The following is a 23,142-nucleotide window of genomic DNA, read 5'->3' as shown; positions in this document are numbered from 1 at the left end:
GAATTTTTAAGGTTGATTACAAGCCAGTGCAGCCGCCACCAACAAAAAAAATACCTTGCTGTCCTGTGACTGATTACCGATCAACATGACTCTTTTTCACAATCAGCTTTGGTTGGTTGCTGCTATCAGTTATGCACCCATGCTGAGGTCCACAGAAAGCTCATGGTCTATGCTAGTTTCTTGAACTTCAGTTAAACTTTAATTTAATGCTCTGTTTTGGTGTCTTAAGTAAACTTGACCTGAACCTGACCCTATACAAGTTTGCTGCTGCAGACTACAACATAGTGAAGCTTATGCTGCAAGTGCCCTGCATTTTAAATAGTATCAAGAATGGGGAGACTGGTGGAAATGTTATGAATGATTCATGATTTGAGTTAGAGCATTTGGTTACATTTGAATTTTTATTTTGGTTTTTTTGAGGGCTGTTTAAAAGTTCTTTTTTTAAATTTCAGACTTCCTACATTGTATAACGATTTCTATAGGTTTTCTGCAAATGTCCTTTAGGTTGCATCATCAAATATTTAGAGATTATTTTCTGTCTGATCTTCAAAACACTGGATTTGTGTTTAACATACACCTGGGGTTGCTAGTGGCATTTTGGCAAGTTCATATTCTGCTCCAATTTATTAACATTGATATAAAATTTTAAGATGTCTTGACAATGAATACTTCCTGAAGAATGTCAATTTTCTTGTAGTAATGTATGAAGGGAAGGCAAAGGAAAGCATTTGGATGTGATATGAAAATGATGCATGCAAGTGTAAATTCCAGATCTTGTTTCTTGATATATTCTCTCGTGTTTTTTGCTCCTTTCCCCTTCCTAGGAGGTTTACAAAGATACCAACACCCAGGTACACACACTTCGGAGAATGATCAAAGAGAAGGAGGAGACCATACAAAGACATAACCACCTAGAGAAAAAGATCCATGAATTGGAGAAGCAGGGGTCTATCAAAGTCCAGAAGAAAGGAGATGGTGACATTGCCATTGTACCAGTTTTGTCTTCTGCAGCACTGTCCCCAGGGGCTGAGCAAGTATCTAGCCTTTATACAGGACCACCACTAGAGGCATCAGGATCAATGTCATCCCTTCCCCCACCACCTCCATGCCTGCCAGGTGCAGGTAAGGAATTACTGAGATTGAATATGGGGAATAAATATAGTACAATTCCATTACCTTGGCTGATGTAGTAATAACTGTGGGCACAATCTCCCAGGTCAAGAGGCAGTGGATCTAGAGATGGAAAATGAATTTAATTTGGCAGAATGATGCTGGACCAGAATCTCTCCAAACCAGTAGCCCCTTAAGTGTCTCATCCTGCCTGGGCTGCAATTAATTCCGTTCCAAAAGGGATTGTAAAGAGTTAGCCTACACAAGTTTAACCAGTGCAGGTGAGCTATAATTTGGAAATTGGGGTGCCACAATCTGCACTAATTTTGTGCATGGCTGGGGAACCAGACCTAGGGCAGGAGTGTGACTGCTGCAAGCCACTCCTTGCCTTTGCTTTCTATACTTAAGTGCTCTCTTTCTACAACACCCAAACCCAGGAGGCCTCCACCGTCAGTGCTTAGGCTTCTCATCAGTGATCCTCCACTGAGAAATCTCTGGGTTTGTTCTCTCAGTAGCCACTGCCTGTGCCATGATGCTGCTGAGTTCTGGTCCTGATGCTTTTATAGGGCGTCATTTCCAAGTGTGTGGGACTGATTTGTCCAGGGTCGTGATTCCATTAGAAAACCTGACAACAGCCCATCCTTTATTGGTTGTCTGATTGCCAGAAAATCCACCAGGCTTTCTCCTCATAGTAGACCACTGCTTTCTATCCTGGAAACTCTCTTGCTCTTAATCCGCAAACAAGATGAACTTGGCTGATTTTAGAAGAAAATATAATCTTTATTCTGTGTTACAATAACCTATAACCATGAGTATCTCTTGGACATGTGTGAGACCCGGGGCAAACACAGTGAAGATAATTGTATTCTATCTAAACCTCTCTCATCCACTAGGAAGAACATTCCCTTTGTGGTAAGGTGAAATTTTCTGCTGTAATTCTGAAACTATAAAATAAAATTATCGCCATATATTTAATGTTAATTTTCTCCTGACACGTTTAGGTAACTACTTCTGAAAGCCAATGTCATTCAATTTCATGAAAAAAGAAAATATTTGCAAGGATGGCACTAGTATTTGTATCTTTTCTGAGAGCTAAACATAACTTCTGTTCTTTTGTTTTTCTGGCAGTACAAAATGGACCAGTCTCAGTCCAGGCATCATCACCACTTCCTCCTCCTCCACCACCACCACCTCCAGCAGCAGAAGCTCCACCTCCTCCTCCACCTCCACCACCACCACCACCACCACCACCACCACCGGCAGCTCCTCCATTGCCAGGGACAGCCCCGACTCTAATTTTTAATCCTGGTTTAGCAGGTAATATGATGGTATACCATCACAAATTTTATAGATACCTAGTTTGCTGGGAATGACACTAATTGATCATTTCATGAGGTCAGGAGATATTGATAATGTACTTTGGGTGAAAAAAAGGGTTGGCTTATTTGGATGTAAAAAAAAGGATACTCAGCATGCCATCAGAATTTTGAATGTTTCTTCCTCCATATTTTAAACTGGCTGGTAAATTTTGGTGTAGGTGTGGGTTACTTCACTTGTGACTTTCAGCCAGGGAAGCTATGGCTCCAGTTATAACACAAAGGTGGAGTTGGGAGATGGCGTGCTTGTGGTTGTGGGTGGCTCCCACCAACATGCAGATCCTGCTTGGTGCCAGGATAGCTTTTTATCATTTTCCTTCCTCCATTTTCTGACCATCAGCCACATGGACAGGCTGGCTGGTGGGTAAGTTACTGGCAGAAGACAGTTTGGAAAGATTGGCACTTAATGGGGAATGTTCCAATGCTGGCAGTCAGAGTGGGGGGAGGAAAGAGCAGATGTGTATTAGGCCAGGAATCATCCAGAGCAGGCAACTTGAGATTAAGTTTGGAAGGTGTTTTGGGGGATAGTGGTAGGATGAGCGAGATCAGTCAATTGCAGCAATATAGAAAAGTCAAAAGATTTACTTGAAAGACTGTTACAGTACTTTTCCTGGTCCACACAGAGAGCTCTAAGAGACACATACCTTCTGTAACCTACTGCTCCTGACGCCACTTCACAGCCTTATTGAGCTGTAGGTTGTTTGTTGATTTTGTTTCTTTAACTTTTAACTCTCCAACCTATCATGGGATTTAATATTAATCCACGTCATTAAACCAGCTAAGGAAGATGAAAGCTTACAGAAAGGGGCAAGTTACTGAAAGGTGTTTGGCCATTGGGATAAGTGTTTTGCGTATCACAATCCTGATCTCGGGTTGCCTCTGACAGCAGATGGCAACTAAAGACTGTTAGACAGAAAGCAAAACTTCTTCACATGGAGACAGTGAACAAAAACTGGAAATTGAGTCATGCTTAACACCTTTTGGCAGGAGGTTAAAGAGAGTGACCTTCAGTCATCTGAGTCTGAAAATGATTGATTTTTAAAGATCTTTATTTCTGTATTACCAATGGATAGAAGGAGAAGGTAAAATAATAGGATTGGGAAAATGGAAGGGTGTCAAAAGAGGAAATCTCCTGTTGATTTTTCTTTTACCAAAAATGGTTCCTGTGTTTTGTAATTGAAAGAGAAGAGGGAATGAAGAAATTGGGACAGAAAAGAGAGAATATTGATGAATGATGACCAAAATTAAATGCCAGTAACAACGATTCATTATGCAATTTAAAATGTTAACATCTGAAAATACTTTTTGATTTATAAAGATAAGCTTCATTTTATTTTCCGATTGGATTGGAATTTGCGGTCCGATTATGACTACCACATGTAAAAACAACGCGCACAGTAGATCAATGAGGCTGCATCAACAATATGTTATGCGTTGTAGTTGGCTTATGGTAATATCATAATAATTTTCTGGTATATTGAAAACTTGAGAAAGTAAAATATTGAACAAGCAATGTCATGACAAATCTATGCAATTTGTAGTTCTGAGTTCCATCAGTGGTAAAGTGGTGTAATAAATTTCCTAAGTTACTTTCTCCATGAGAGTGCTTTGCAATGATAAATGATTTCTGCTGTCCCTTGCACACTGTTAAATGACTTCTCTTCTGCTAACCTATCTTTCTTTATCTACCCTTCTGCTTCCATACAAGAGGGACCAATCAAGCTGTTCTGTAGGTTTCTTTATGCTCTATTGGTGCATTACACTGTCTTGTCTTTCAAGCAGTGATACTTATTGAGAGTGGTACTTTCAGTGCATTTTATTTCACAAAATTAGAACACATCAAGTAGTTTATCTGAGTGTAATGTTGCATAGTTTTGTACACCCAGTAAATTTTACCTACTTGAAATTAATCATAAATTCTGTAACTGCCCCTCTTTGGTATTTTTATTAAAAATTCCAAGAGTTAATATAATTGGTTGAATCACACATGCATTGAAAAATACAATGTTTTTGTTGCTGTTATTAACTACTGAGATGAATCAGTTCATATATTTGTGGTAATGATCAGGCTGGGTGGCTGCGACATTCCATTTTCATAGTGTTCTCATTTGCTGACTCGAAATGTATTGGGTATTTTCTTTTTGTATATTATGGATTGAACTTTAGAAAATCTGAATTTGCACTGAAAGATTCTATGTTTTAGACTATTTCTTTTGTTTGTCTTCGTGTATGCATGCTTCAAGTAGAAACTTTTGATTTTAATAAAGTTAGCATGTGTGTTCCATTTGACTGTGTTCACTGTTAATTATGAAGTTGTGAATTTAATTTAGGGAAATTGCAACTTGATCTTGCACTTGCATGCTTCTGATTTTGAATAATGCATTGAATAATTTGTTGATTTCTGAGTAGTTTTGATATTGCCACTGTCTATGCGATAACTCTGCACATTAAGCAAGACAGTTTTACCACTTTGGTCATTCAGTAACCTCGGAGAGGTTAACATTTAGTCAGTGCCAAAAAAGGCCAACACAACCTTTCGGAATAATTTGATTTGCTCTTAGCCTGGAGTCCAAATCTGTCTGAAAATAATTAATATTCAACCTGATTTGCACTGCTAAATGTCAGTGTCCATATTGTTTCCCCCAGAGTCAGTGAGGAAAACAATAAAGAGAAATTTGCTATTTGACTATACTACCTGTCCTTGGGCTCACGAATGGAGCCTCTGAAATTATAATCATCAATAATGTACACTTTTCCTGAAGTACAATTTTTTTTTGAAAAAAGTAGTAGTAATCAAATAATTTGCGGTAATTAGGTTCTGAGACAATGCAGACTTGTAAATTTTGTAGTTGCATGAGAATGGCTTGTAATTGCTGATCACAACAGCAGTAAACATTTGGTTAAAATATAACTTGGTGTATGTTATAGATGGCTTAAGTGATGATGATCAATGCCAAACGAGCTTCTTTTTATGCAGCTGTGAAGATCAAGAAACCTATCAAAACGAAATTCCGTATGCCAGTCTTTAACTGGGTGGCACTGAAGCCCAATCAGATCAATGGCACTGTCTTCAATGACATTGATGATGAGAGAATTCTTGAGGTACATCTTGAGTTTAATATTTTTAAATAAGGATATGTATGAATTTGAAACTTATTTAAAATCATGACTGTTGATTTATTTCCACTGATTTCCATAAATTGAGCACAACATTTGCCTGCATGTATGAATTTTACTTTACAGGAACTGAACGTGGATGAATTTGAAGAAATATTTAAAACAAAAGCCCAAGGGCCAGCCGTGGATGTAGTCTCTAATAGACAAAAGGTGATTCAAAGGGGGTCGAACAAAGTAACGTTGCTGGATCCCAACAGAGCCAAGAACCTTGCCATCACATTGCGAAAGGCTGGAAAAACCACTGATGAAATATGCAGAGCTATCCAGATGTGAGTAATTGAAATTTCTTCAGCAAAGAAAATCTTGCTCATCTACATTTTCAGCCTTTGTCTTGAGAGGAGATTACTTAGACTTTCTTCATTTTCACTTCTCTACTATAATATTTTCACTAAGAATGCTTGTTGTAAAGGAACCTGTAGGAGAGCATAAACATAATATGAAGGAATTTTCCATAAAGTTCTGACATGATATTGTTCACTCAAAAGTAAACAAGGAAACTATGAAAGGGCAAGGGGCAAGTTGGTGGGGTGAATTGTGAAAAGTATGACTTTGGACATAAAGAATTATCTAAAGAATTAATACATGATTTATAACAAAAAATGTCCTGTATGGCACAAGAACCCAACAGGAAAAGTGATTCAACCCGTGACTAACAAAGGAAGTCGAGGATAGTACAAGGAAAAAGCGAGGAGTGCAGATGCTGGAGATAAGAGTTGAAAAGTGTAGCGCATCCGAGGAGCAGGAGAGTCGATGTTTTGGGCAAAAGCCCTTCCTCAGCCCTTCACATTCCTAATGAAGGGCTTATGCCCAAAATGTCAACTCTCCTGCCCGTCAGATTCTGCCTGACCTGCTGTGCTTTTCCAGCACCACACTTTTTGACAAAAATGATACAAATTCAAGGGGGACAGTAACAAAGTTGCTGGGAAAAAAAGCCTGAGGATTGGGTGAATTTTTGAAATCAGCAAATGAGGACTAAGTAGTTGACAACAGTAGGGAGAATAGAAAATGAATGCAAGCTAGCAAGTTTGCATTGTGAACATACGAACGGATGAAAAATTTTCTATTGGAATTTAAAAAGGAAATGTTAACAAAAAGATAAATGTGAATACTTTACAGGAAGAGACAAGAGAATTTATGATGGGAAATAAGGAAATAGAAAATAAGTCAAATACTAGTAAAAATGTAGTAAAAGAGAAATAAGCAGGGATGCAAGTTGACAACTACCTGGTGATCTATTTTCCAGATTGTTGAAAGATGTGGCTATAAAAATAGTGCAAGTATTGGTGGTCTTCTTTCAAAATTCCATGGACTTTGGAGTAGTATCTGCAGATTAAAAGTTTGCAGATTTAACACCCATGATCAAAGAAAGGGGGAAGGATGTAAGCATAGAACTACAAACCTGATCAACTCTTTCAGTGATCCAACAAGTTTATTCAGTAAAGAGATGTGGGAAAGAAAAACACCCTAACGAGGAATCAGTGTCCTTAGAACAGGACAGATGAGAGAGAGATTTAAAATTGGACAGAATCTGTCAGTAATATGTTCAAACTTAACAAGAAGTAAATAAAAGTGACTTTTTAATGATCGCATGATATGTTATTTACCCTTGTGTATTAGAAGTATTCTTTTTCTGAAAGAAAATATGCACTTATCCTAATTTGTGTTGGAACTTTTTTTTATTTCTATTAGGTTTGACTTGAAAACATTACCTGTAGACTTTGTTGAGTGCCTAATGAGGTTCTTGCCAACAGAAAATGAAGTTAAGGTTCTCAGACAGTATGAAAGAGAGAGAAAACCATTGGAGAATCTAACAGATGAAGACCGGTTTATGGTGCAGTTCAGTAAGGTTGAAAGACTGATGCAGAGAATGACCATTATGGCTTTCATTGGAAACTTTATAGAGAGCGTTCAGATGCTGACACCGGTAAGTACTTGACTCCATGACAGTCTAAAGTTTAATTGACTGCAAGATTTATTGCTGCTCCCATGTTTCTCTTTGAATTCATCCTTGTTCCTCCTGATCTCATTTAATCCATTTGACCACTCGCATTTTCTCAACACTATCACAACCACGCTGCTAGTTATGCAATTCCCCATCTTGGTAATCGTGCTGGCTAATATTGTAAATTGTCTGTTCTTTGGTGTGTTCTCTAACATCCTTTTTCTGCAATCACCTTTGAGAAAGAAAAAACACAGTTATCACATCTACTATACTTTTAAAACTACCAACTCCATCTCCAAGCTTCCAAAGGCTTTGGAGAAGAAAGGAAGTCTTAATGCTTCCCAAATTAATGTTTTTTGTTCAGGACAGTTGTATGTTTGAACCTCTACAGTCATGTATTCTATTGGTATGGCACTTTAGTTATGACTGGTGCCTGGAGGAAATAGATGAATGGGCTACTCGAGGGGTCTGTCTTGGCCATAACTCTAACCTTAAACCAGTTTCTGAGGTTTACTTATGCTTAGATTTACCTAGATCAGTTGTTAGTTTTAAATCGGAGGTAAACAAATTTTTGTTAAGCAAAGGTATTAAAGGATATGGGTCCAAGGTAGGTATATGAAGTTAGGTCACAGATCAAGCGCAGCTGCGCTTTTCCAGCAACACATTTTTAAGCTCTGATCCCCAGCATCTGCAGTCCTGACTTTCTCCTTAGGTCACAGATCAGCCATGATCTCATTGAATAGCTCAAGGCTGGAACATCACCCTATTTTATCAAGATTGCTCTCTTGACTTAACCCTCATATATGCAAACAGTACCTGTTCAAGACTGCCAAAAAAATTAAAGCAACAATAAACAACCGCAACCACAGCAGGAAACTGGCCAGTACCTTACAGGATTACAGGCCAAAATCCTGAGGACTTTTCATGTACACAACTGTGGAATACGATACACTAGTATAATATCAAACTACCCACATCAAATTATTTATATGCAACTTAACTAAGTTAACTGCACCATCACAGATACTCTTCACCTAAATTACCTTCCCTGATACTCCATAGTGAACAATTTTGCATTCTGGCCTTGAAAATGGCAAATGTAATGTGCAAGCTACTGGAGAAACTCTACTCCAACCTAGATCTGGTCTTTTTCAACCACCTCCTGACCCCACTAGCACTTCATATTTCCTCATGTTAAACCCACCATACCAAGGAGTACTGTCTTAGGACCTATGACAGGAGGTATTTCAGGAGAAAATATCCGTCAGAAACTACATTCTCTTTATCGAACCTGCTGCTTGTCCTATGGTGGTAGTGGACATTTTCAAAACCACTTCCAGTCTGGTAGAGGCCTCTGTGCAGCAACCCACCACTAGTGGGATCACCAAGACAATCTGCTGCAGCTTTCATGCAGTCCAGGTATTGACTCAACTTTGAAAGCATGCTCAAAGAAATCCTTCTGACACCAACGAGGCTTTTGCTTGACTCTGAAACAATGCAAATACTAAATAAATACTGCTGAAGCTTGAATTGATCAAGCTGCAAAACATGCGAAAGTGTAGCTTGGGAAAGGGTAGGTCCACTCAAGGACACAGGAGGAAATCTATGCGTGAAGCCAGAGAAAGTGGGAGGTCCTTTTAATGAGTACTTCACATTGGTATTCACCACTGCGGAGAGGGACATGGATGATGGTAAGAATAGGAGGGGTTAATATTCTAAGGCATGTAAATATTATGAAGGTGGAGGTGTTAAGTGTCTTGAAAAAGTTTAAGGTAGATAGATCGCAGGGCCTGATTGGATCTATGCCAGGATCCTGAAGGAGGCAAGGGAAGAGATTGCTAGAGCCTTAACAGCGATCTTTTTATCCTCGTTAGCCATAGGCAAGGACCCAGAAGATTGGCAAATAGCCAATGTTGCACATTCGTTTAAGAAGGGAAACTGTAAGTCAGTGAGACTTGCATCAGTGGTGGGAACATTATTGGAGAAGATTCTTAGAGACAGTATGTCTTTGCATGTGGTAAAGAATGGACTTATTTGGGATGTCAGCATGGCTTTATGCAGGGGAAGTCATGTCTCTCAAATTTGAGTTTATTGAGGAAATAACAAAGATGATTGAGGGTAGGGCAGTGGATGTTGTCCACATGGATATTTGACAAGGCCGTTCATGGTAGGCTGTTTCAGAAGATTAAGTCACATGGGATTCATGGTGAATTAGCAAGTAGGACACTAAATTAGCTTGGTCAACACAGAGAGGTGGTTGTGGAGGAATGACTGCAGGTATGTGATCAGTGGTGTTCCCCAAAGAACAGTGCTGAGACCTTTGTTGTTGATAATATATATAAATGACTCAGACGAAATGTAGGTGGGCTGATTAGTAATTTTGTAGACGACACAAAAATTGGTAAGTTGTGGCTTGTGAGGAAAGTTATCTGAATACAACAGGATATAGATCAGCTGGAAAGTTGGACAGAGAAATGACCGATGGAGTTGAATCCAAACAAGTGAGAGGTAATGCATTTTGGAAGATTAAATGCAAAAGGGAAGTATTCAGTAAATAGCAGGACTATTAGCAACATTGATATACAGAGGGAGCTTGGGCTGCAAGTCCATAGCACCCTGAAACTGGCAACACAAATGGATAAGGTGATTAAAAAAAGGCATACGGCATGCTTGCCTTCATCGGTCAGGATATTGAGTATAAGAGTTGGCAAATCATGTTTTAGCTGTGTAAGGCCTTTTTAGTTAGGCTACATTGAAAGTATTACAAGTATTCTGGTTCCCACACTATAGGAAAGATGTGAAGGATTTCGAGAGGGTGCAAAAGAGGTTTGCCAGGATGTTGCCTGGATTGGAGTACATTTAGTTAGAAGACAAATTTAAACTGTTTTTGCTAGCATGTCAAAGGCTGAGGGGTGACCTGATCAAAGTATATAAAATTAGAAGAGGCATGAATAGGGTGGAAATGTCAAATGCCAGGGGACACTGTTTGAAAGTGAGAGAGGAAAAGTTTAAAAGACATCTGTGAGTAAAATGTTTTACCCAGAGGGTGATAAGTGATTTAAATACACTGCCAGGGTTGGTGGTATAAGCAGCTATGGTAACAATCATTAGGAGGCATTTAGACATACATATGGACTGGCAGGAAGTATAAGGGATATACACCACGTGCAGGCAGATGGAATTAGTTTAGAATGGCATAATGGTTGGCGTAGACATGGTAGACCAAAGAATCTCTTCCTGTACTGTACTGTTCTAGGTTCTGTGTTTTTTCACTGAAGTGAATGTTGTAATGTAATTGGAAGGCATAACAAATGAGACTAATTCTGTCATTAGCAAATACCAACATACATCTTTGGATGGCAAACGAGAAAGGGTACCTTATCAGCTATCATGCCTCCACCATGGCTAAGGCCAAATGACTTGGTACAAATTGAATTTCTGACTTTTCTGTTCTGTATAACTTAATTTTCCAGCTTTAAACAGCCACTTTGCTAAAGTGAACTTCTCTATGTAAAGCTTGCTAAATATCAGACTTATTAAGAATGCAGCTCATTTTCTAAACAATTAATCATTAGCCTTCTTTCTTTCTGCTTTAGCAACTCCACGCTATAATAGCTGCATCTGTATCAATAAAAGCATCTCAAAAATTGAAGAAAATTCTGGAGGTAAGTTGCAATTATCTTAATGTCTGACAGCATAAATATACATAGAACATAAATAAAACAACAGTATTCTTGCAACTGGGGTTACTTTCAAATTATTCTTGTAAAAGTTATGTATTAAAATCTGAAAGGTATATATCCTTATTAAACAGATCTGCCCTGGTGTTGCTAATGATGAGGCAAAAGTGAGGACTGCAGATGCTGGAAACCAGCATTTAGATCAGAGTGGTGCTGGAAAAGCATTGCAGGTCAGGCAGCATCCGAGGAGCAGGAAAATTGACATTTCAGGCAAAAGCTCTTCATCAGGAATAGAGGTCGATTTTCCTGCTCCTTGGATGCTACCTGACCTGCTGTGCTTTTCCAGCACCACTTTGAATTAAACATTGCTAATGATGAGTTTGGAAATTACACTGATTAAGAGCAATAAGAGTGCCAGTGTGAAACTGAGATGGGGGGGGGGGGGGGGGGAGTAAAGTTTAGGGAAATAAGTGCAGTACTTGAAGGAAATGCATGCCATTTCTAAGACATTTAATGCATAAAATGACTCATTTGGTTTGCTTTTATCATACTTTACCACATCATGCTTCAGAATCCTAACCGTTCCTCTCGACTTTCCACTCGCTGAGGTGGTAAGAATAACAGCAACATGATGAGCTAATTCAGCAAGAGTCCAAAACTCAGATTCTAGCCATTGAACTGTCCTCTCTCCTCAGATGGCAGAATGACTTTCTTACTGTCAGGTGGCAAAAAGTTTATCTGCATGTAATTGCATTTTATTAATTATACAACTGACTAGAATTCCCCTTCCCCAATTAATCTCTGCCCATTTGAAATATCCAACTTGTCAGAAACTCCACCACACAAACCAAGTGTGCATCTCTTGACTTTGCTCTTTGGCCTCAGTGCAGTCTTCCACCGTTTCAGTCATCAAAGGAGGTGTATGTGTTGGCTGAGGAGAAGATGCAGGAGGAAGAGGAAAGTTCTGAGGAGGAAGATGAATGTTAGCATCCTCCGATGAATCAGAATTGACCCTTAGGGAGGAATCCATGGCAATGCTCCTGAGCCTGGAGGCCAGCAACTAACTTATCGCCACCTGCTGGCTGGATGACTAAGTCAAATTAAGACGTCTCCTGTTTCTGATCATTTCATTTATTCGGTTGGCCGTCAACGCTGTGCTTGCTGTGTGCAACATTACACAGGGATTAAGTTGTTGTTCAACTTGGTTGATCTGTGCTATAAAATGTTGACGTTTCTTTCTGGAATTCCTTCATCTGAACAAACCTTGCCTTGGGTTAAAATTAGTGCGGATGCAGCTGTGATACAGTAAGGACTTCCACAAGTCTGCAGTCCTGGATGTTTGTGTTAAAATGGTCCTCGTGTAAAAGAATCACATCGGGGAATTCACTGTCATGTAATTATCACCGACTTGTGCCACATCCTGAGACTACTCCTTATTTGCCTTGCACTTTGCATTCTACAGCAGTGGAGTTATAATGAGCTTTCATTGCACCCTTGCCTTGAGTATCTTTACTGACACTGCTTCTGCTAGCCTGGGCTGAGGTTTTGAGCTGTTCCCTCCACTCAGCTCCATAATTATGAGACATTGACCTTTGATATGGTTATTGCCCACATTGCAACCTTAAATATTTAGTGTCACGTTAACTCCAGATAGACCTTTCCCTCCTGGAACCAATAGATACATGTCAGATTTTGCCAACACTCTTAAGAAGTGCATGTATAGGGTTTAGAAATGGGACAACCAAGGTTCTGATATCTCCCATGACCTTAAATCACCTTCCATGTGCCGGAGGTACATCTGTTGCACACAAACTCCAATTCCTAATTTCCTAATCCTCCAATTTACAGACGTCTGGCTGCCAGATGGATGAGGTGAACTCTTGATATCCACTTTGTTGATTATTAAAGAGATTTGAAAGTGCATGATTGAAATGTATCACATCATTTCATTGACTTGAAGATGCTTTACATCTTTCAGTTCAAATACCTTTTTCGGATTCTGCTAAAACAATAAGACTACAACAAACATTGAAATGGCACAAGTGAGTATATACTCAGAGTCATAGAAATGTACAGCACAGAAACTTTGGTTAGCATGGACGAGTTGGACCGGGTATCCAAACCTAATCTAGTCCCATTTGCCAGCACCTGGCCCATATCCCTTTAAAGTCTTTGTATCCATATACCCATCCAGATGCCTTTTAAATGTTGTAATTGTATCAGCCTCCACCACTTCTTTTAGCAACTCATTCCATACATGCACATGGAAGTATAGAAATGAATGGACAACCGTGATAATGAAATGCCCTTAGAAGGGTTCCTTTTCCTCTACCCACCCCATCCCCTAAAATTCCCACCATGTCTAGTGGGGGGATACTTCCCCAGTGGAGGTAGCAGAGCTGCTGACTGGTACATAATGTTAAATTTGAAGACATCGGCAGGCATACTCCAGTCCTCAAGGGCCCTAGCCTGCTAGGAGTGTTTTATACAGGTGTAGTGACACCCTTTTTGACATTAATCCTTGGAGGCAGTGGGGTCACTGGCTAAAGGGAGGTGGAGGGGTAGGGCAGTATCCTGAGCAGTCTACGGAGTTTGCACATTCCCCCCATGTCCGTATTGGTTTCCTCCCACAGTCCAAAAATGTGCAGGCTAGGTGGATTGGTCATGTTATATTGCCCGTAGTGTCCAGGGATTTGTAGATTAGGTGGATTAGCCATGCGAAATGTAGGGTTACAGGGACAGGGTGGGGAGCTTATTCTGGCTGAGATGCTCTTCGGAGGGTAGGGGTGGACCTGTTGGGCCAAATGGCCTGTTTGTGCACTGTAAAAACTCTTTGAAAAGAAGCTTCTGGTGTTCTTACACTCGGTTATGCTGGCACCACCCCATCTCCTTGCAAAGAAGGAGCACCTGGAATACGGTCAAGTTGCTTTTGCCCAAAACAGCAATTCTCCTGCTCCTCGGATGCTGCCTGACCTGCTGTGCTTTTCCAGCACCACACTCTCTACTCTCCTCTCCAGCATCTGCAGTCCTCACTTTCGCCTTTGTTTCTCCCAATGCTTTTCCATTGATGCTGAGCACTCATGGCTAGTGGAATGGAGAGCAGGTCTGAGCATATTCAGAAGCCATTGAGTGTTCTGCTGTACCTGAACCTTCAACATAGCTACCAGCTTTTCCATGGAGACAACCAGGGACTCGCATGCTGGAGACATTACAGTAGACAGAAGATGGATGGAGTCCACCTTTTGATTCTGGTGCATTGAGGACCTCTGGCATGCCTGTCTATCTCTCTAGGTTGACCATTTGACTTATGGCCAAATACAAAGGCACATTTTTTGCATGTGGCAGCACAGATGCCTGGTCTCTGGCAGTCCTTTAAGAGTCTGAGATCTTGGGCATTTCTTCCTCTTCCTTCTGCAGACATGTATCAGTTTTCATCACATTGTGTCTAAATCGAGTACTTGACAAATTGACTGTCACTGTGCTTGTTGAGCGCGTAGGTGAGTAACTTTGCTGGTGTAACCCCTGAAGATTCACAGGCTTCCTCCTCAGAGGTGGTGCTGGTGCAGAAGACCTCAGGTTCTGACCTATGCACTGAACCTGGGTGCTCAGTGATGCTCATGCCTGAAGAAGAGGAACAATTAATGGGGGAAGATGCAGAAAAGTCCTTGCAAACCAAGTTTTGCCTTTGTACTGATCTGAGAAGAACAGATTGCAATGTTGTTGACTGACCCATTTGTGCTTCCTCTGACACCAGGTGCACTCGCACACAAAAGCAGGATACAAAAGTAATTTGAGAACGTGCAGAATCATGTGAGCAGGAAGCACAGTTTAAAGTCTGGTTGAAGATTTGTAGCTCGGGTGTCCGTTGTTGTGGTTCTGTTCGCCGAGCTGGAAGTTTTTGCTGCAAACGTTTCGTTCCCTGGCTAGGGAACATCATCAGTGCTATTGGAGCCTCCTGTGAAGCGCTGCTTTGATGTTTCTTCCGGTATTTATAGTGGTTTGTTCTTGCCGCTTCCGGGTGTCAGTTTCAGCTGTAGTAGTTTGTATGTGGGGTCCAGGTCGATGTGTCTGTTGATGGATGTTCTTGCCGCTTCCGGGTGTCAGTTTCAGCTGTAGTGGTTTGTATATGGGGTCCAGGACTGCAAGGACTGCACAAAATACTATATAGGACAAACAGGAAGACAGCTAACAATCCGCGTCCATGAACGTCAGCTAGCCACAAAACGACACGACCAGCTATCCCTAGTAGCCATACACTCAGACAACCAGGAACATGAATTTGACTGGGAAAACACTACCATCATAGGACAAGCCAGACAGAGAATAGCCAGGGAATTCCTAGAGGCATGGCATTCATCCACAAACTCCATTAATAGACACATGGACCTGGACCCCATATACAAACCACTACAGCTGAAACTGACACCCGGAAGTGGCAAGGACATCCATCAACAGACACATCGACCTGGACCCCATATACAAACCACTACAGCTGAAACTGACACCCGGAAGTGGCAAGAACATCCATCAACAGACACATCGACCTGGACCCCACATACAAACTACTACAGCTGAAACTGACACCCGGAAGCGGCAAGAACAAACCACTATAAATACCGGAAGAAACATCAAAGCAGCGCTTAACAGGAGGCTCCAATAGCACTGATGATGTTCCCTAGCCAGGGACCGAAACGTTTGCAGCAAAAACTTCCAGCTCGGCGAACAGAACCACAACAAAGGAAGCACAGTGTCCAGAAAGGGTTGGTATAGTTGAAGGGCTGAAGTGAGTGTGAGCCCTTGAGTACACCATGCATGTCCTGCCAGGGCCTGCAAGCTGTAACTATTTGGGTGATTCTTGTGCAGTGGCAGAATGAGATTGGGTGCCCCTGTGATGGTGAGGTAGCAGAGAAAAGGATAAGCCTGATGGAGTGGAGGACATCATTCATATTCTTGTAGGACTGCTTATCAAACCTTTGCGTGAGCCACTGGCACTTCACACAGTGTGTTCTACTCCCAGGCTCGATGGGTTAGCTTCTTCATATCATCTCGTGAGAATTGGATGGACACTGTCTTGTTTCAGACTGAGAACCTGGGAGCCAACATTTTTATCTTGGCATATTATTCTGGGCTCTTGGAGCCAATCACCACAGGCTCCTTTGAAAGCTCCTGACTTACAATGAGCCAGGTGATGTTCAACAGACCTTTCTATGTAGTAGGAATGGGAAGGTTTAGTGAGAACTTTTGGCTGACTTGTCTATGTGTGATTCTCCAACTAACTCTGGCAACATCTTTCTTTCTTAGATAATGAGCATGTAATCATTTCCCACCAGGTGTTGGTGAATATGATATATTCAACACCACAGTTTCACTTTAAGTATCTCGGCCACAGTCATTTCTGGTGGCAAAGCATTTCTACTGGACTTGAAATATTAACCCTCTTTCTTTCTCCGCAGATGCTGCCACAGCCGCTCTCTTTCTCCAGCAATTTCTGTTTTTACTTCAAATCTCTAGCATGGCAGCATTTTCCTTTAATATTAGTTGTTCCCAAAGCCACTTCCCCTCCACTTCTTCAGTAAAGAACTTACAAGTAGCTACCAATCATTAGCCTTTGCAGAAGACAAACTATTCCGTAAGGAGCGTTTGTGCAATGATTTAAAAGCATATGGTCACTTTTAACATCATTCCACCTTTGTAGCTGAACGTCAATGCCCACCAAGGCCAGACTACTCAGGAAAGTTATGCGGGATCATGTAATAATATATATTAAAAGACTTGCCTTTAAGTACATTTTAGATGTATTCAACAAGCTGTCAGAGTTTATATTGACTCAAAATTTTCACAGCTAACATAAAAGTTTTGCCACTGTCAATTATTTCACTGATTCTCATCCCCACTTTCCAAAGTTGGAACTCCTGCTCATTCGCATGAACAATGTCAAGAGAAATTCACTAGTGATGGCATAGGAGTGCCAGTAGTCACCAAGTGACAGAATGATTGATTTGTATTTCGTTGGAAGTGAATTTAAATCCTACATTGAGGCAGTGCTAAAATCACTATTATATCTTACATAATTAAGAAGGAAGTTTCAGCATCTGAAAATATCCTGTGTTAAAAGATTGGATGAATTTGGACAGGTAAGGCCAATAACAATAGTGTGGCAGCTGTGAAGTTAGTGTTAAAATTCTGAAACATTAATATAAACCTGTTTGTCATGACCTGAATATAGAATGATGGTTATTGCAAGATGTACAGAAATGTTAATTCTTCACAATAATATCACTAGCAAGTCATTGCAATAAATCAAAGTTTCCTACTTGTCCAGATCTGTCAGATTGGTAACTTAATTCTTCTGTCCTTCTGTAGATAATATTGGCTCTAGGCAACTACATGAACAGCAGTAAGAGGGGAGCAGTATATGGATTTAAACTGCAGAGTTTAGACCTGGTAAGAGACTTCTATTACAAATTAATAATTATAAAACTTAAAGATGAAAATGCTTTCAAACTTTAATGGCTTGTAAGATTAATCAATATATTAAATGATGTAAGCATAATTATTTCATTTATTATTTTCTTTTGGCAGCTTTTAGATACAAAGTCAACAGATCGCAAACAAACCTTGTTACATTACATTGCAAATGTTATCAAGGAGAAGTATCCTGATGTATCCCTCTTCTACAATGAGCTCCACTATGTGGAGAAAGCAGCTGCAGGTACTGAGGAATGTTTCTGTTAAATTGTGTGCTCTCTTGCTTTCTACAGATGTGTAGGTAGAAAAATGAATTATTCCCAGATCTTCACAAACAGAGGTTTTGAACTAGCATTTTGAATGTGCAAAAGAGAAGACAGAGCTAGTTATATCCTGACAGTTAGATCCTTTTTTTTTCCCTTTCCCTTCCTTAGGAATGAATTTGTTTGGCTGTTGCTTCATTTTGATCACAAGATCATTCGCTGCCTGGGAAGACATGGAAATTTACATTGTGTCGCTTGCATTATAACATAATGACAGCCCCAAAAATAGACAATATTGTATAAGTCAGAATATTTCAATTCTTAATATTGAAGATGAATTGTATTGTTGTGACATAAAGAATCAAAAAAAAAACTGCAGGTGCTGGAATCCAAGGTAGACAAGCAGGAGGTTGGAAGAACACAGCAAGCCAGGCAGCATCTGGAAGTGGAGAAGACAACATTTTGGATGTAACCCGTCCTGAAGATGGGTTACACCCAAAACAATGACTTCTCCACCTTCTGATGCTTGCTGTGACATAGAGATGGCATGCTATTGCATGACAAGGAAATATTCTTGAAGTCAGTTTTCTTGTTGATTTTACAAACTTCTTTTCTCCAAGTGCAATTCAGATTTTTTTTAGAATGAACAAGAAGACAAAAATTAGACCTAAAAGAGACAAGGTTAAATTTGGAGAAAAATCATTTAAAAATCTTTTCACTTGGAATTTTGTCAAAAAAATTTGTTTTGAGAAGGCTTTTTTTTGGTTGATATGGAAAATGGACTAATATCTTTGATGTTCCACAAAATTTTGAAGTTATTTTTATTTGGAGCTTTGTGATTTTGATCCAAGTATCATCATTTGTAACCGATATATATTTATCAACATTTGATTCAATGAATAACATTTTGAGCCATTGTTGCAGTGTTGATTCTGTCTCATTTTGGTGTTTTAACTAGTGTCCCTTGAGAATGTCTTACTGGATGTTAAAGAGCTCCAAAGAGGCATGGACCTCACAAAGCGAGAGTACACGATGCATGAGCATAACATTGTGCTAAAAGAATTTCTTAATGCCAATGAAGGAAAACTGAAAAAATTGCAGGAGGATGCAAAAATATCACAGGCAAGAATTTTTTACTATAGTTACCTTCACTTTTGATGGTCAAAGCATAAATGTGTTAGCCATTAACAGTTCAACTTTGTGATGCCTGATGACAAAGTTGTGTGATAAAATATCCTGTGCTGCCTCGAGTACCCACTGAAGCTGAAACTTATTAATAACTTATGCAATATGAATCTAAATATTATCTCTTATACAGTGTGGATCTAAATCCTGTTTTCCTTAAATTGAATAAAACTGGAGTACAACTCAGAAAAATCCTTCTCTCCATTCAATGATGGCACTTGAGTTTCATAGTCATGAACATTAATGTGCAACACCCAGTACGTCAGTCCCATTAACTCTTTGTGATATGATTTATTGCTCTCAATGCCACTCACTGAACGTCTTTCAGTACTTGTCATGTTACCAGTATCTTTTCCTATTGTTATCTCTAATATTTCCCAGTGAGGAGCTACTGCCTAGGAATTTGTAAGGTCATAGCACCTAGTTCTTCATCCATTGATTTAAATGATTGAAAATCAAGGGCTGCCTTTTCATTTCCAGACTGTGCTATCTGAAAGTGGCCATTTGAGGAATAAGCCCAAACATCTCTTTCAAAGAATTTAGTCATCTAACAGCAACAGTGATTGTAACAGTAGCAAAATAAAGGATTGCTATAAAGTTAAGCTGTCTTATGCAATAGGGTACTAAAGCTCAGAATGGCAACTTTTACTCTTGCAAAAAGCAATCCTGGTACAAGTAACAGTGCACTATTGCTATTGCTACCTCATTAGCCATGGGTGGATTGAGATTCCACCTTTTGTACCCAGAACATTATTGGTTTATTGTCCCATGTTAATGATCTCTTGTAATTGGGATGATAGCTAACATGGCAACCACGTAACGGGCAAAGTGCAATCTTATCCCTTTACCTGTTGAAGCAGCATCTTCTTTCACATCACTAACCACACTAGGGACAAGACTTCTGTTATCTCTGCAAGATTAAGCCCCTATTTAAGTTACTCAAGTCCCTAACTAAGGTTAAGTTATGAGGAAAGACTATACAAATTAGGCATGTTTTCTCTCGAGGTGATGTGATCAAAGTGTTCAAGATGTTACCATGAAATGACAGGTTAGATAAAGGTAAACTATTTCCACTAGTTGGGAATTCTAGAACTAGAGCACACTGCTGTTCAACAGTCTGGCGTAACTTTGAGGTAATTTTAGGAAACACAGACACACACACACAGACACACCTCTCTTCCACAAACGGCAGTGGATTGAGAGCGTTTTCTGCCTAAGCAAAGGGAATAAGACCAAAGGAAGGTATATGGAGTTATACCACAGATCAGCCATGATCTCCTTGAATGGTGGAACAGGTTCAAGGGGCTGAATAGCTTCCTTCTGTCCCTATGTACTTTTCAAGCTGCTCAATCCCACATTGTTTCTGTGGTATACTCAGCACCATAAGATAAGAGTGACTGCTCTTGACATCAAGGCATCGTTTCAAAAGATGTGGTATCAAGTTTGTTCCCAAATGACTGTAGCTTTTGAGAAAATCTCCACTGGGCCTTTTGGTAAGGGGGGGGAAGCTGCTAGATGGAGTCATAGTCATAATTAACAAAAGTGAAGATGACTGTGGTTGTTGAAAGTCAATCATCTTAGTCCCAGACATCTCTGCAGAAGTTCCTCAGTATAGTGTCCTTGTCCCAACTATCTTCAGTTGCTTCATCAATGACCTTCCATCCCAGAAGTAAGGATGTGCATAATGTTCAACACTACTTATAGTTCCTCAGATACTGAAGCAGTTTGTTTCCATGTGCAACAATACCTGGGCAACATCCAAGCTTGGGCTGATAATTTGGAAGTAAGATTCACATTATATAAGTCAGAAACTAACCATCGCCCCATGACATGCACTGACATTACTACAGGAGAATCCCCATTATCAACAACTTGGCAATTACCACTGATCAGAAACTGAGCTGGACTAGCCATATAAATACTGTGGCTACAAGAGATGTTCAGAGACTGGGATTCAATGGCGAGTAACTCACCTGTCTCTCCAGTGACTGTCCACCACAAACAAAAGTCATGGGTGTGCTGGCATACTGTCCACTTGCTTGGATAGGTATAACTCCAACAATACCAAAGAAATTCAGTGCCATTCAGCGCAAAATAGTCTACATGATTAAATCCTCTCTGTCACCTTCGATGTGCATTCCATTCACCCCCGCAGGGAGGCAGCAGGGTATACCATCTGTACAATGCACCACAGGAACATCCCAAGACTCTTCCAACACACCACTACCTTGTGAAATCTTCCACCACCAGAAAGGACCATACACAGCACATGGACACCAGCACTTTCAACTTCACTGAGTGATATACCATCTTGACTTGGAACTGTATCTACATTGCTGGATCAAAATGCTAGAACACCCTCCTGACAGCACTGGGTGTGCCTACACCCAGTTTCAATGAAATGTTTTTAACTGGCTACCACTGACTGCACAGGAAGGCACTTAAAGCAGTAACTCAAACACACCCTTACCTTGAAACTGTAATCTCTTTTATAAACACCAGATGGCTCTGTGCAATGAAGGATATCTCTATTTAGATAAGATTTGGAGATGCCGGTGTTGGACTGGGGTGTACAAAGTTAAAAATCATACAACACCAGGTTATAGACCCAACAGGTTTAATTGGAAGCACACTCGCTTTCGGAGGACGCTCCTTCATCAGGATCCACAGTCACCTGATGAAGGAGCGTCGCTCCGAAAGCGAGTGTGATTCCAATTAAACTTGTTGGACTATAACCTGGTGTTGTGATTTTTATCTATTTAGATAAGGTTTTCTTTCATGTGATTAATTGTATCCAAGTAACCTGGAGACGTTTCCTGGTGATTGTCTTTTAATACAGTCCCTGTTGCAAAGTTTAAAAAGGAGAGAGAGCTCATTGCTTGTGTAACCTTACTTATAAGATGGATTTAAATCTAGATGGTTTGTACTTATTAATTCTGGAAATATTTTCAATAAATGTGGAAAAATCAGTCATTAGAGCGGCACGGTGGCTCAGTGGTTAGCACTGTTGCCTCACAGCACCAGGGTCCCAGGTTCGATTCCAGCCTCGGGTGACTCTCTGTGTGGAGTTTGCACATTCTCCCCGTGTCTGCATGGGTTTACTCCAGGTTCTCTGGTTTCCTCCCACAATCCAAAGATGTGCCGGTCAGGTGAATAAACCATATTAAATTGCTTATAGTTTTAGGTGCATTAGTCAGAGGGAAAAGGGTTTGGTTGGGTTACTCTTCCGGAGGGTCGGTGTGGACTGGTTTCCAAAGGGCCTGTTTCCACACTGTAGGTAATCTAATATAAAATATTTGGAAACCGCATCAGGCTGAACCACCATCTGCTTATAAATAGTCTTCTGTAGTGTTTGTTTACTAAAGATACCTTTAGGATGAACTGACTGCTGTAATTTTACATGGTAGATTTATTCGATCTACCTTAAGAAATACGGTAAGAACAATCACCATCGTTATGTGTGTTTTTTAAAAAAACAATTAATGCAGAATTCAATGAATTAGGGAAGTGTGGGCATTGTTAAATTTTCACTGCCATCTGTAGAAGATTTGCATATATCTGCGTTATACTTGAGGTTTGAAGTTAAACATTTTGGGGATCTGGGAAATGCATACAAATAAATGAAATGCAACAAAACTATGTAAGAGTGGCTTTAAGGGCAGTTTGCATTCAGATAAATAATGATTTTTAAAAAAATTTATGTAGTGCATTTCATCATATAATCAGTCCCACTGTTTATTTAATAAAGGGCTTGAAGTGTCACTAGTGATCAGAGGTAGACAAAAAATGACAAACCATTCATACAGATGGAAGTCCAACAAACTAATAAGATAAATGACAATGAACTGGTTTAAGGGTGTTCGAGCAAAAATGCTGGCCAGCAGAATACAAAAACTTTTCTGACAATTGAAAAATGTTACAGAATCCTTAAGATCAAGTTG

General features: G+C 40.0%; 1 protein-coding gene across 7 annotated transcripts in view; it reads left to right on the top strand.

Annotated features, from left to right (window-relative positions):
* LOC132817097 (formin-like protein 2) overlaps window positions 1-23,142 on the top strand; it is a 266,557-nt gene that overhangs the window by 231,532 nt on the left and 11,883 nt on the right. For all 7 annotated transcript variants that reach the window (XR_009644853.1, XR_009644854.1, XM_060827241.1 and 4 more), the window contains exons 14-22: window positions 825-1,122; window positions 2,239-2,427; window positions 5,464-5,588; window positions 5,730-5,932; window positions 7,353-7,587; window positions 11,202-11,270; window positions 17,649-17,729; window positions 17,868-17,997; window positions 18,975-19,138. Coding sequence is in view for 5 of the 7 variants with exons in the window: in XM_060827241.1 (XP_060683224.1) it covers window positions 825-1,122; window positions 2,239-2,427; window positions 5,464-5,588; window positions 5,730-5,932; window positions 7,353-7,587; window positions 11,202-11,270; window positions 17,649-17,729; window positions 17,868-17,997; window positions 18,975-19,138 (1,494 nt within the window). In the remaining 2 variants the exon portion in view is untranslated. The remainder of the gene's footprint in view (window positions 1-824; window positions 1,123-2,238; window positions 2,428-5,463; window positions 5,589-5,729; window positions 5,933-7,352; window positions 7,588-11,201; window positions 11,271-17,648; window positions 17,730-17,867; window positions 17,998-18,974; window positions 19,139-23,142) is intronic.

The sequence above is a fragment of the Hemiscyllium ocellatum genome, chromosome 7 (assembly GCF_020745735.1).
Source record: "Hemiscyllium ocellatum isolate sHemOce1 chromosome 7, sHemOce1.pat.X.cur, whole genome shotgun sequence".
Lineage (NCBI taxonomy): Eukaryota > Metazoa > Chordata > Chondrichthyes > Orectolobiformes > Hemiscylliidae > Hemiscyllium > Hemiscyllium ocellatum.
This window is presented reverse-complemented; position numbering and strand designations above follow the sequence as displayed.